This window comes from Anomaloglossus baeobatrachus, chromosome 6 (genome assembly GCF_048569485.1).
Source record: "Anomaloglossus baeobatrachus isolate aAnoBae1 chromosome 6, aAnoBae1.hap1, whole genome shotgun sequence".
Classification (NCBI taxonomy): domain Eukaryota; kingdom Metazoa; phylum Chordata; class Amphibia; order Anura; family Aromobatidae; genus Anomaloglossus; species Anomaloglossus baeobatrachus.
Window position 1 is genome coordinate 553,673,839 of NC_134358.1, and position 13,541 is coordinate 553,687,379.

Genomic DNA, 13,541 nt, shown 5'->3' on the forward strand with positions numbered 1-13,541 from the left:
CAAGCTTGCTTTGGGCGCTGGATTGACGGGATAATTTGGTGAGTGTCATGTTTTCCCGTGACCACATGTTATAGATGGCCTCTCTATTTTTATTTTGCGCCTCCTCAGATGTACATCGTCTCCTGTGTGCGGCTGTTTACTGCCGTTGTTTGGAGCTCGAAGAGCCAGACCATGATGGTTTGGCTGAAACCTTCACGGACTTATTAAACTGCAGAAAGAAAAGATTCCATGTTTCCTTTGGAGATTTGTTTAGTTTGGAGCTGGAGGAAGAATCCACAAGTAATAGTCACTGTGGATGGCATTTCCACCACGCGTGCCGGTTTACTCACAGGACAAAGGTTGCATAGAATAGAGAAGGTTTATTAAAAAGTGCATCCTCAAAAATTTGTCCTATCCACAGGGTACGTGGGTGGCTACATTTTGGGACCGTTAGTAGGACAGTGGACGCGTGACTTCCAGTGCATTTCTATAAATTTGTCCTATCCACAGGGTACGTGGGTGGCTACATTTTGGGACCGTTGGTAGGACAGTGGGACGCGTGACTTCCAGTGCATTTCTATAAATTTGTCCTATCCACAGGGTACGTGGGTGGCTACATTTTGGGACCGTTGGTAGGACAGTGGACGCGTGACCTCCAGTGCATTTCCATAAATTTGTCCTATCCACTGGGTACGTGGGTGGCTACATTTTGGGACTGTTAGTAGGACAGTGGACGCGTGACCTCCAGTGCATTTCCATAAATTTGTCCTATCCACAGGGTACGTGGGTGGCTACATTTTGGGACTGTTAGTAGGACAGTGGACGCGTGACTTCCAGTGCATTTCCATAAATTTGTCCTATCCACAGTGTACGTGGGTGGCTACATTTTGGGACTGTTAGTAGGACAGTGGACGCGTGACTTCCAGTGCATTTCCATAAATTTGTCCTATCCACAGGGTACGTGGGTGGCTACATTTTGGGACCGTTAGTAGGACAGTGGACGCGTGACCTCCAGTGCATTTCCATAAATTTGTCCTATCCACAGGGTACGTGGGTGGCTACATTTTGGGACCGTTAGTAGGACAGTGGAGGCGTGACCTCCAGTGCATTTCCATAAATTTGTCCTAGCCACAGTTTACGTGGGTGGCTACATTTTGGGACACTTGGTAGAACAATGATCACGTGACCTCCAGTGCATTCCCAAAAATTTGTCCTAACCATGGGGTACATGGTTGGTCACAATTTGGGACACTGTTGCTAGAACAGTAGTCACGTGACCTCCACCCTCTATGAATGGCGATGCAGAGGTGCACACAGCGCTCTCTAGTAAAGTCTATGGAAGTTATGGAAAAACAGAGTGCCGACTTTTCTGCTTTTTCTGGCACTGCCATTGCCTTGAAAAGGTTGGCGCATGCTCAAGTGCACCCAAATTGCCACCCAGTTTTAAGGGAATTTCCTTCAGCTGTCAGTTCAGTTTTTGTGCTGATCTGAAGAGTTAAAGGGAAGCAGTAAAGGCCCTTTAATGCTTATTAAATCCATACCTTGCTTGTAGTATTTTGTTTGGAATAGGTAGAGAAATCCAATTGTGAAGTTTTAATTGGAAATACTGCAGGCGGATAGTGCACTTCCAGCTCTCCATCTTGTCTTCTCCCTATTTTTCCCTCCATGTCACTCTTCTCTGTCTTTCCCCCTTGACACAAGATTCTGCACAGGCGCCTTCATTGTCCGGGATCGGCTTCTCAAAGTGTGTAGCACATCTGCCGTAAACTCCTGATGACGTTGAGAAAGCCGGACTATTGATCTGCGCATGCGCTGCCTCCTCTGATGAGATGAGAGTCGTGGAGTGGAACAGGCGACCACGGGTGGTAGTGAGCTCTCCATCAATGGAAATCTTCAAGCAGAAACTGGATAAACATATAGCTGGGATGATTTAGGAAAGTTTGCACTCGCAGGGGGTTGGACTCGATGGCCCTTGAGGTCCCTTCCAACTTTACCATTCTATGATTCTATGATTCTGTGACTAGTGATGGGCGAGTACTAAAATGCTCGGTCCTCGAGTTGAGCAGGTCAGACGCTCTTAAAGGGCTCAACTCCAGTAACGAGTATAATGGAAGTCGATGATTGGCTAGTTCAACTCTCCACCCCACATACAGCCAGTCATAAAGAGAGCATTTCAAGGGGGAGACATGGCGGGATTTGGTTTTTTTTGGGACCTAGTACATCAAAAAACATTGTTTTAACCCCCAATGAGAGCCATTCAGAGACTGCAAATGGCTCTCACTGGGGTGCCTGCATACATCATGCAGTGAAACAAACCTGTGCGTTGTGTTCCATGTTGCACGGACGAAACATCTGAGCACCTATGATATTCAGCCGAGTACCGGAGCACCTCGAGGCTCGATTGAGTATCACGCAGTGGTGAGCACAATCGCCCATCATTAGAGATGACCCCTCTCGAGCACGAATGACCTGTCAATCAAAGACCAAACTATGTCGATGGGTGGGAAAATAGAAGCACTGGAAGTATAGTGTCCGCCCTGCTGCCGGTGCACTTGTGTTTGAAACTTCAAGACTGGAATGCTCTACTATTTCCGCACAACATTCAATGAGCAAGGTAAGGACTTAATAAGCAATAAAAGGGGCTTTAGACACAACTTTAGTAAAGATCAGATACTCAGATGACAGTTCACCTCTAATGGAACCAATGGCAAGTTGCTGATTTTCGAAGAGGTTTTTTTTCATGTTATTTTCATGGCTTCGTTTGCTTGTCTTTGGTAGATTTGAGAGGGAAAATTTGGCAAGCCTTATTCATAGTCAAGTTCGGTCCTTCTTGGTAGCTGGACCACGGCAATCTTTCCTTCCTCCACCAATATCCTCTGTCTAGTTAATTCTGGAGGTGCAAAATAGCTCCCTTCCGGAAGGAATAAAACTGTCTATCATGGTCTTTTGGTAGCTACCTTGTAAGTTGACATCCAACCTCTTATAGAGCCATGCAACTTAATCGGCGATTTGGTGCTAACCGGAGACGTCCATTTGTAGTCGGCTATTATAAAGTTTTTACTCTGCGTAGCTTCTGGTTGACTCCGGAAGAGGTCTCTTGGACAAAACTGATTCTGCATGTGGAGATCCAGCTGGTGTAGACTCATAAAGAAAATGCTCCATCGGGAAAACTATGCAAAAAAAACTGAAGGAAGGTGACCGTTTCTTCAGTGTCTCCTACTGAGACTTTCAGAAAGAAATGAGGCGCTAATGAACTTGGAATGACACCCGATGCCGGAAAAACCCATCTGAAGTTATCGGAGTAGCAACTAGCCTTCTTGGTGGTGGTTTCCAGGTCAAATACGTAACAAAAAGGACATATTACAAGTTCCTAAGTGGTACTTTTACCGATCGTGTAAATCAAAATCCTAAGTAAAGTAGCTCTCCGAGCATTAGGTAGACCATTGGAAAGTGCGTTACGTAAAGCCAGTGCTGGGTCTGAATGCTAATTTCCAAGTGCTTGGCCATGTGTTCTTCATTTCCATCTAATATACACTGAACGTTACCCACCTACATGGATATTGTGTGCCATGAGCGAGGGGCTCTAGCACTGTGCAGAGCGAATGCATTGGGAGAGATGAAAGTTTTGGGGGGTTTTCTCCTACCCTCCCTCCCTGAAATCCTAGCTGTATTTTGGTTTGCTGATTTTGCACAGAAATGTTTCTTTGCAAGGATGCAGAGTTTACATAGGGTTATTTAAGGTGGTGGCAGACAGTCATGCTTGCGCGCGCCTGTGGGTAAAGTGGTGGCGGCAGCGGTGGTGAGTTTGAAGACTTTGCTTTTCAGCTCGCTGTGTGTTCCTTGCCAGTAGCCACAAAGAGGCGTGAAAAAAAAAAGCAAAAGGCCAAAGAGCTTTCACCTCCCAAAAATCTGAGTTTAATCATGAGACATGTTGGGGATTGTGTGGAGCTGGATTTTCGAAAGCGGAGACGGCCCCGTTTGTCAGAACTTGCTGGAACTTTTTATGTCATGGTCGGTGGTATAACCTCCATAGGGTAATGGTCGGGCACGGATGTCCCTTATCGTAGGGAGGCTTTTATTTCTTGGGGCGGATATGGAAATTCATTCATTATCCTTTCGTAGCCTCTAATTTAGGGTTTAAGAAAAAAAGAAACAAACCTCAAGAGATGATGGCACACGTCTTACCATGAGATAATTTCCTGCTGGGAAACATGAGCTCAGTCATATTTCGGAGATCTCCACTGCCCTTAGGCTCATACCATTGGGAAAAATACTAAATAAAGACTCATTCTGTAATGCATTTATTAAAGATTAATGCGTAATATCTCCCTTGAGATATGGAGTCCCCTCAGTGGTCTTATACTGGACTTCAAGCAGAAACCTTTTGAGCATCCAAATAGTTTGGTTTTGAAAGCCCATTGGGCAGAAGTTCCCTCGGACTGATGTCCATATCCCACTAATCGAAGGCATGTTTACACGCACGTTTGAGCGCCATCACCTTATTTTCCTGGCCTTTTTGCTATTAAATTTTGAGGAATTCTTGTAATTCCTTTCGGACGTCATCCTTCTTCACTTTACTTGATGTCCATTCTGAGGCTTGATGGCCAAACAATACCCCATAAAGCCACTTTCACACTTTGTTCCTCTCCCCGCCCAGTGGGTCTAATTGGTGCTTTTGTCCGAACCCCCCTCCCCACAAAACGTGTTTCAGACGTATGCGCCGACGGGGCCATTGGCTATAATTTTTTCAGGAATATACACACCATTTTCAGGAATATACACACCATTTTCAGGAATATACGCTTATTGGAGATGAACACTCAGAAGTAGTAGACTATGTCTGAGTGTCTGCTTCCAGACAGTGTATACTCCCGAAAATCCTGCACGATAGAGCACATGGTGACTCTGTCTGCACCATTATAGCCAATGGCCCCGTCGGCGCATACATCCGAGACCCATTTTGCGGGGGGGTTCGGGCAGAAACCTCGACAGGACCACTGAACGAGAAGAGCAACGCAGTGCGAAAGTGGCTTTATGGGGTATTGTGTTTGGCCATCAACCACCAGAATGGACATCAAGAAGGGTGCCCATGCGTAAAAACTGACCACTAAATGGAGATCGAAATGCAATGTGAAAGCAGCCTAAGGGGTACTTTGCATACTACGACATCGCAAGCCGATGCTTGCGATGCCGAGCCCGATAGTTCCCGCCCCTGTCGCTGCTGCGATATCTTGTGATCGCTGCCGTAGTGAACATTATCGCTACGGCAGCGTCACATGCACTCACCTGCCCTGCGACGTCGCTCTGGCCGGCGACCCGCCTCCTTCCTAAGGGGGTGGGTCATGCGGCGTCACAGCTACGTCACACGGCAGGCGGCCAATAGAAGCGGAGGGGCAGAGATGAGCGGGACGTAATCATTCCGCCCACCTCCGTCCTTCCGCATAGCCGGCGTGAGCCGCGGTGATGCAGGTAGATGTTCCACGCTCCTGCGGCTTCACACACAGCGATGTGTGCTGCCGCAGGGGAATGAGGAACAACATCGTACCGTTGCTGCAGTGTAATTATGAAAATGTCGGACACTACACCGATGATACAATTACGACGCTTTTGCGCTCATTAATCGTATCAAAAAGGATTTACACACTACGATATCGACAGCGACGCCGGATGTGCGTCACTTTCGATTTGACCCCACCGACATCGCACCTCCGATGTCGTAGTGTGCAAAGTAACCCTAAGGCTCCTCACTCTCTGTAACTTTAGCTCCCTCCTTCAAGAGAAGTCAAAACTTTTGCCTTCTAGTTCCTGGTGGATGGCAAAGTCCATGATGGACTCTCCCATCTTGAGTTGACCTTTTGTAGGACCTTCTAGTCCAATATATCGGAATAGTGTTATGTAGTTATTTCATCTTTTGGGGAGGGCTTGCGATGGGCTGCATCATTTGTGCACATTTTCGTGACCTGATGCAATTTTTGATGAACGATCTCAGACTTTCAGTAGGTGTTACCCAAATTTGTATCCATCCACCCATGGCGTGGTGTCGCCAAATCCGGATTCAGATGATTTATATGCAGCAGCCTTCCTATGGTAGACATGATATGTAAAGAACAGATGTGATACTGACTTACAGAGATTCCTTAATCCGTTAGGAAACGTTTAGTTTTCAGCAGAGCTTCTTTAAATTTACTTTGAGCCATCAGGTTTTTTGGTACTTCAGGAAGACATGGAGGACAACCAACTTGGCCATCATTATAGCTCCTGTGATGATGGTCACCCAACATTTTATTATAAATCTCAAGTCTACTGTGATACGGGAACTTTCGTTGTGTAACTAGCCATAAGAAGCCAGCAGACGACCATAATGAGCCCTGCAATGGCTACCATTACTGGTAGAAACCAAGGTCCTATGTCACAAACCAAGACCACCTAATTGGATACTTTGTAACCGATGCACACCCAGGACCACCAGTGAGACAGTAGGTTATAATACTGTATATGTACCTCCTTTAATGGAGTGATCTCAACCAGACACTTATAAAAGTTTCATTTCTGTGGGTTTGGCTTTTGAAAAGCCTGAGTAATCCGCTGCTCGATGATGCAATACTACATAGAGCCCATGGACTTGTTAGGGATTATTCATGGAAACCAAAGAAGTTGACATTTTTACTGTGAGTTGCTGTGTTACGAGGTCAATTTATTGATGAGTGTGTGGTCCACAGGTATGCCGGCGGCTTCTCTAGTGACCCCCGCCGATGTCATTAAGACACGACTACAGGTCGCAGCACGAGCCGGTCAAACCACTTATTCTGGTGTCATAGACTGCTTCCGGAAAATCCTGCGAGAGGAAGGACACCGGGCGTTGTGGAAAGGCGCTGGAGGTAAGATTTTCTCATGCTTATGTAAGCACTGATGCGTTTAACTGTTCTACCGCTAGATCAGATGGGAGCCAGATAAATAGGTGGGAGATCAGATAGGGGGTCAGATAAATAGGTGGGAGATCAGATAATAGTTCAGATAAATGGGTGGGAGATCAGGTAGGAGTTCAAATAAATAGGTGGGAGATCAGGTAGGAGTTCAGATAAATGGGTGGGAGATCGGGTAGGGGACCAGATAAATAGGTGGGAGATCGGGTAGGGGATCAGATAAATAGGTGGGAGATCGGGTAGGAGTTCAGTTCAGATAAATAGGTGGGAGATCGGGTAGGGGATCAGATAAATAGGTGGGAGATCAGGTAGGAGTTCAGATAAATGGGTGGGAGATCGGGTAGGGGACCAGATAAATAGGTGGGAGATCGGGTAGGAGTTCAGTTCAGATAAATAGGTGGGAGATCGGGTAGGAGTTCAGTTCAGATAAATAGGTGGGAGATCAGATGGGGGTCACATAAATAGGTGGAAATGAGGTAGGAGTTCAGATAAATAGGTGGGAGATCGGGTAGGGGATCAGATAAATAGGTGGGAGATCAGGTAGGAGTTCAGTTCAGATAAATAGGTGGGAGATCGGGTAGGGGATCAGATAAATAGGTGGGAGATCAGGTAGGAGCTCAGTTCAGATAAATAGGTGGGAGATCGGGTAGGGGATCAGATAAATAGGTGGGAGATCAGGTAGGAGTTCAGATAAATGGGTGGGAGATCGGGTAGGGGATCAGATAAATAGGTGGGAGATCGGGTAGGGGATCAGATAAATAGGTGGGAGATCGGGTAGGGGATCAGATAAATAGGTGGGAGATCGGGTAGGGGACCAGATAAATAGGTGGGAGATCGGGTAGGGGATCAGATAAATAGGTGGGAGATCAGGTAGGAGTTCAGATAAATGGGTGGGAGATCGGGTAGGGGACCAGATAAATAGGTGGGAGATCGGGTAGGGGATCAGATAAATAGGTGGGAGATCGGGTAGGGGATCAGATAAATAGGTGGGAGATCAGGTAGGAGTTCAGATAAATGGGTGGGAGATTGGGTAGGGGACCAGATAAATAGGTGGGAGATCGGGTAGGGGATCAGATAAATACGTGGGAGATCGGGTAGGGGATCAGATAAATAGGTGGGAGATCGGGTAGGGGATCAGATAAATACGTGGGAGATCGGGTAGGGGATCAGATAAATAGGTGGGAGATCGGGTAAGAGTTCAGTTCAGATAAATAGGTGGGAGATCGGGTAGGAGTTCAGTTCAGATAAATAGGTGGGAGATCGGGTAGGAGTTCAGTTCAGATAAATAGGTGGGAGATCGGGTAGGAGTTCAGTTCAGATAAATAGGTGGGAGATCGGGTAGGAGTTCAGTTCAGATAAATAGGTGGGAGATCGGGTAGGAGTTCAGTTCAGATAAATAGGTGGGAGATCGGGTAGGAGTTCAGTTCAGATAAATAGGTGGGAGATCAGTAGGATGTTCAGTTCAGATAAATAGGTGGGAGATCAGGTAGGGAATCTGGTAAATAGGTGGGAGATCAGATAAATAGATGCAAGATCAGATAAGTAGATGGAAGATCAAATAGGTGGACCTTCAGGTAGATCATATAAATAGGTGTGAGATCAGGTAGGGGATCAGATAAATAGGTGGGAGATTGGGTAGAGATCAAGATAAATAGGAGGGAATCAAATAGATGGAAGATCAGATAAATAGGTTGGGCATCAGGTAGAGGATCTGATAAATAGGTGTGAGATCTGATAAATAGGTGGGAGATCAGATAGGAGATCAGATAAATAGGAGAGAGATTAGATGGGAGTCAGATAAATAGATGAGAGATCAGGTAAATTGGATGGGAGATCAGGTAGTTGGTCATCTGATCTGATGGTCTCTGACCTTCTATCTGTCCGGTTTGTATCAGTCAGTCCTCTCTCTATCTGCGCTCCCATCCGATATTCTCGGTTTGATCTTGGACATGTCCCCTATGTCCTCACATACGCGTCTTGTGTCATTTTGCAGCCCGTGTGTTCAGGTCCTCTCCACAGTTCGGTGTGACACTGGTGACCTATGAATTATTGCAGCGATGGTTCTACGTGGATTTCGGAGGAGTGTAAGTTTTTACCTTCCATCGTTCTTTAGTGTTCTAATATGAAGGACCTAAAAGGTATTAAAATCTAAAAATAAACATATGATACATAAATCTTTTCTATTCTATATTCTAAACCACAACTGCCCCCCACTCCCCCCCCCCCCCCCCCACCCCCCCCCCCCCCCCCCCACCCCCCAGCCCCCCCCTGCCCTCAAAAATACAACTTGCACCGCACAAAAAAAGATATTTAGGGATCAAACACTTTTTGAGAATTGGGAAGTTCTGATTAGTGTTGAGCGGTCCCGAACTGTAAAAATCCGGATCAGCGCGGTTTCAGTGGTAGATCCGGGTCCGACCCGGACGCGGGATTCTGGGTGCACGATCCAGATCCGGCAATTTTTTTTTTCTCTCTCTCGCTCGCTCTCTCGCGCTCTCTTGCTCTCTCGCCCTCTCGCCCTCTCGCCCTCTCTCTCTCGCTCTCTCGCTCTCTCGCTCTCTCGCTCTCGCGCTCTCGCGCTCTCTCTCTCGCGCTCTCTCTCTCGCGCTCTCTCTCTCGCGCTCTCTCTCTCGCGCTCTCTCTCTCGCGCTCTCTCTCTCGCGCTCTCTCTCTCGCGCTCTCTCTCTCGCGCTCTCTCTCGCGCTCTCTCTCTCGCGCTCTCTCTCGCGCTCTCTCTCTCGCGCTCTCTCTCTCGCGCTCTCTCTCTCGCGCTCTCTCTCTCGCGCTCTCTCTCTCCCGCACGCCTCTTCTTTTGCTCTCTTGCGCTCTTTTGCTCTCTTGCACTCTCTTTTGCTCTCTTGCGCTCTCTTTTGCTCTCTTGCGCTCTCTTGCGCTCTCTTGCGGTCTCTTTTGCTCTCTTGCGCTCTCTTTTGCTCTCTTGCGCTCTCTTTTGCTCTCTCTCGCGCTCTCTCGCTCTCGCGCTCTCGCGCTCTCTCTCTCGCGCTCTCTCTCTCGCGCTCTCTCTCTCGCGCTCTCTCTCTCGCGCTCTCTCTCTCGCGCTCTCTCTCTCGCGCTCTCTCTCGCGCGCTCTCTCTCGCGCTCTCTCTCTCGCGCTCTCTCTCTCGCGCTCTCTCTCTCGCGCTCTCTCTCTCGCGCTCTCTCTCTCGCGCTCTCTCTCTCGCGCTCTCTCTCTCGCGCTCTCTCTCTCGCGCTCTCTCTCTCCCGCACGCCTCTTCTTTTGCTCTCTTGCGCTCTTTTGCTCTCTTGCACTCTCTTTTGCTCTTTTGCGCTCTCTTTTGCTCTCTTGCGCTCTCTTTTGCTCTCTTGCGCTCTCTTTTGCTCTCTTGCGCTCTCTTGCGCTCTCTTGCGCTCTCTTACGCTCTCTTTTGCTCTCTTGCGGTCTCTTTTGCTCTCTTGCGGTCTCTTTTGCTCTCTTGCGCTCTCTTTTGCTCTCTTGCGCTCTCTTTTGCTCTCTCTTGCGCTCTCTTGCGCTCTCTCTTGCGCTCTCTTGCGCTCTCTTTTGCTCTCTTGCGCTCTCTTTTGCTCTCTTGCGCTCTCTTTTGCAATCTTGCGCTCTTTTGCGCTCTCTTTTGCTCTCTTTTGCTCTCTCTTGCGCTCTCTTGCGCTCTCTTTTGCTCTCTCTTGCGCTCACTCTCTCGCTCTCGTCCCGGATTCCGCTCCTCATTGACATATATTAGCCCGGATTCCGGATCGGATCTCAGACTTCCTTGTTAACCCGCCACTGATCCGCCAGACCCGGATTATTGGCAATCCGCTCAACTCTAGTTCTGATATAAGGTTTCATGTCCTAAGTACTGAAGGAATAATTATTTATTTATTTTTCTTTCTTTCCAGGAAACCAGCCGGGTCAGGGCCGGTCCCCAAGTCCCGCATCACGCTGCCGGCGCCAAATCCGGACCACGTCGGCGGATACAAACTAGCAGTGGCGACTTTTGCAGGAATTGAAAGCAAATTCGGACTCTACCTTCCTAGATTTCAGCCGTCATCCGCAATCACTAAAGCCACCTAAAGCCAGTAGCGGTGACGGGTGAGGAGGAGAGAGGTGATTAGATACATTGCCGTCATCTGTTACAATGTATCAGCGCCTCTTATTAGTCCTGAGAGATTTTTTTTTTAGATCTTTAGTTCTCCTTTTTTCATGTGCAATTACCTTCATGTGGTTCTCTCCCTCACACAGCGCAACCTGGGAACAAAAGCTTATGGTGGATCCTCCGCACCCCGGCCCCAAACCAGCGGCGGCAGCAGTTAGGGAGGCGCAGGTGGGCTATGCATTGGGATTTGCACCCCCCGTGAATGTACATTAGGTCATTAAGAAATAAACATTAAACCTATAGGTCAAATATTACAGGGACCCAAATTATGACATTGATTTTGGATACTCTGAATTTTTGGTGACTATAAAAAATGTTAAATTAAAAATATATATATATTTGCAAATGTGATCACACAGTAACAGAATTGAATTAAAAGGTATGTGTAACTTTAATTGACATATTTATATATGGAATCTAAATTTGAGTTGATTTTCTTAATCTTCAATTGATCCCAAGTTACATCCTGTATTATACTCCAGAGCTGCACTCACTATTCTGCTGGTGCAGTCACTGTGTCCATACATTACTGATCCTGTACTGATCCTGAGTTACCTCCTGTATTATACTCCAGAGCTGCAGTCACTATTCTGCTGGTGCAGTCACTGTGTACATACATTACTGATCCTGTACTGATCCTGAGTTACCTCCTGTATTATACTCCAGAGCTGCACTCACTATTCTGCTGCTGCGGTTACTGTATTTACATTGCATTACTTATCCTGTATTATTCCTGCGTAACATCCTATATTATACTCCAGAGCTGCACTCACTATTCTGCTGATGGAGAATAGTGAGTGCAGGATCAGTAATGTAATGTATACACACAGTGACTGCAGCAGCAGAATAGTGAGTGCAGCTCTGGAGTAGTATAGAGGCTATAACTCAGGATCAGTACAGGATCAGTAATGTAATGTATGTACACAGTGACTGCACCAGCAGAATAGAGAGTGCAGCTCTGGAGTATAATACAGGAGGTAACTCAGGATCAGTACAGGATCAGTAATGTATGTACACAGTGACTGCACCAGCAGAATAGTGAGTGCAGCTCTGGAGTATAATACAGGAGGTAACTCAGGATCAGTAATGTAATGTATGTACACAGTGACTGCACCAGCAGAATAGTGAGTGCAGCTCTGGAGTATAATACAGGATGTAACTCAGGATCAGTACAGGATCAGTAATGTAATGTATGTACACAGTGACTGCACCAGCAGAATAGTGAGTGCAGCTCTGGAGTATAATACAGGAGGTAACTCATAGTACAGGATAAGCAATGTAATGAGTTTTCAGTCACTTCATGTAGTTTATTATCATAGATAAGCTTTACCATTGTGCTTAAAGGTGCACAATACCATTTAAAAAACACTAAAAGGGGCTGTGTGATATTAGAAGTCGGGGTCTGTTTTTTTTTTTTTGTGTTTTTTTTTTTTTTTGCAACTAAGCTGCAATTAAGTCACAGCCTGAGACACGTGTGGCATAGATTCGGGAACACTCCTCTAATTTCACACAACCCACAATGCATTGCACATGAATAGTTATATATATATATATATTTATATAATCACTGTACAAAAATATAAACACAACACTTTTGTTTTTGCTCCCATTTTTCATGAGCTGAACTCAAAGATCTAAGAGTTTTTCTGTGTACGGAAAAGGACTTTTCTCTCAAATATTGTTCAGAAATCTGTCATCTGTGTTAGTGATCACTTCTCTATTGCTGAGATAATCCACCCACCTCACAGGCGTGGCATATCAAGATGCTGATTAGACAGCATGATTATTGCACAGGTGCGCCTAAGGCTGGCTACAAAAAAAGGCCACTCTAAAATGTGCAGTTTTACAGTATTAGTGGGGTCTACTGGAGGGCAAATAAACAGTCTGTATTTGGTGTGACCACCATCTGCAGTGAAAAACAGGATTTATCCGTGAAGAGAAACCTCTCTGATATGCCAGACGCCACTGAATGTGAGCCCACTCAAGTCGGCTACGTCAACGCTCTGCAGTCAGGTGGAGACCCCCGATAAGGACGACACTCTGCAGTCAGGTGGAGACCCCCGATGAGGATGACGCTCTGCAGTCAGGTAGAGACCCCCGATGAGGATGACACTCTGCAGTCAGGTGGAGACCCCCGATGAGGATGACGCTCTGCAGTCAGGTAGAGACCCCCGATGAGGATGACGCTCTGCAGTCAGGTAGAGACCCCCGATGAGGATGACGCTCTGCGGTCAGGTAGAGACCCCCGATGAGGATGACGCTCTGCAGTCAGGTAGAGACCCCCGATGATGATGACGCTCTGCAGTCAGGTAGAGACCCCCGATGAGGATGACGCTCTGTGGTCAGGTAGAGACCCCCGATGAGGATGACGCTCTGCAGTCAGGTAGAGACCCCCGATGATGATGACGCTCTGCAGTCAGGTAGAGACCCCCGATGAGGATGACGCTCTGCGGTCAGGTAGAGACCCCCGATGAGGATGACGCTCTGCGGTCAGGTAGAGACCCCCAATGATGATGACGCTCTGCAG

At 47.1% G+C, this 13,541-nt stretch overlaps 1 protein-coding gene across 1 annotated transcript in view; it reads left to right on the plus strand.

The window, feature by feature from the left end:
- The window catches only part of SLC25A13 (solute carrier family 25 member 13), a 168,593-nt gene extending 157,184 nt beyond the window's left edge, over positions 1-11,409 (plus strand). The window contains 3 exon segments of the mRNA XM_075316869.1: positions 6,699-6,857; positions 8,896-8,986; positions 10,758-11,409. Of these exon segments, the coding sequence (XP_075172984.1) occupies positions 6,699-6,857; positions 8,896-8,986; positions 10,758-10,932 (425 nt within the window). The 3' untranslated portion in view covers positions 10,933-11,409.
- Positions 11,410-13,541: the final 2,132 nt, after the last annotated feature.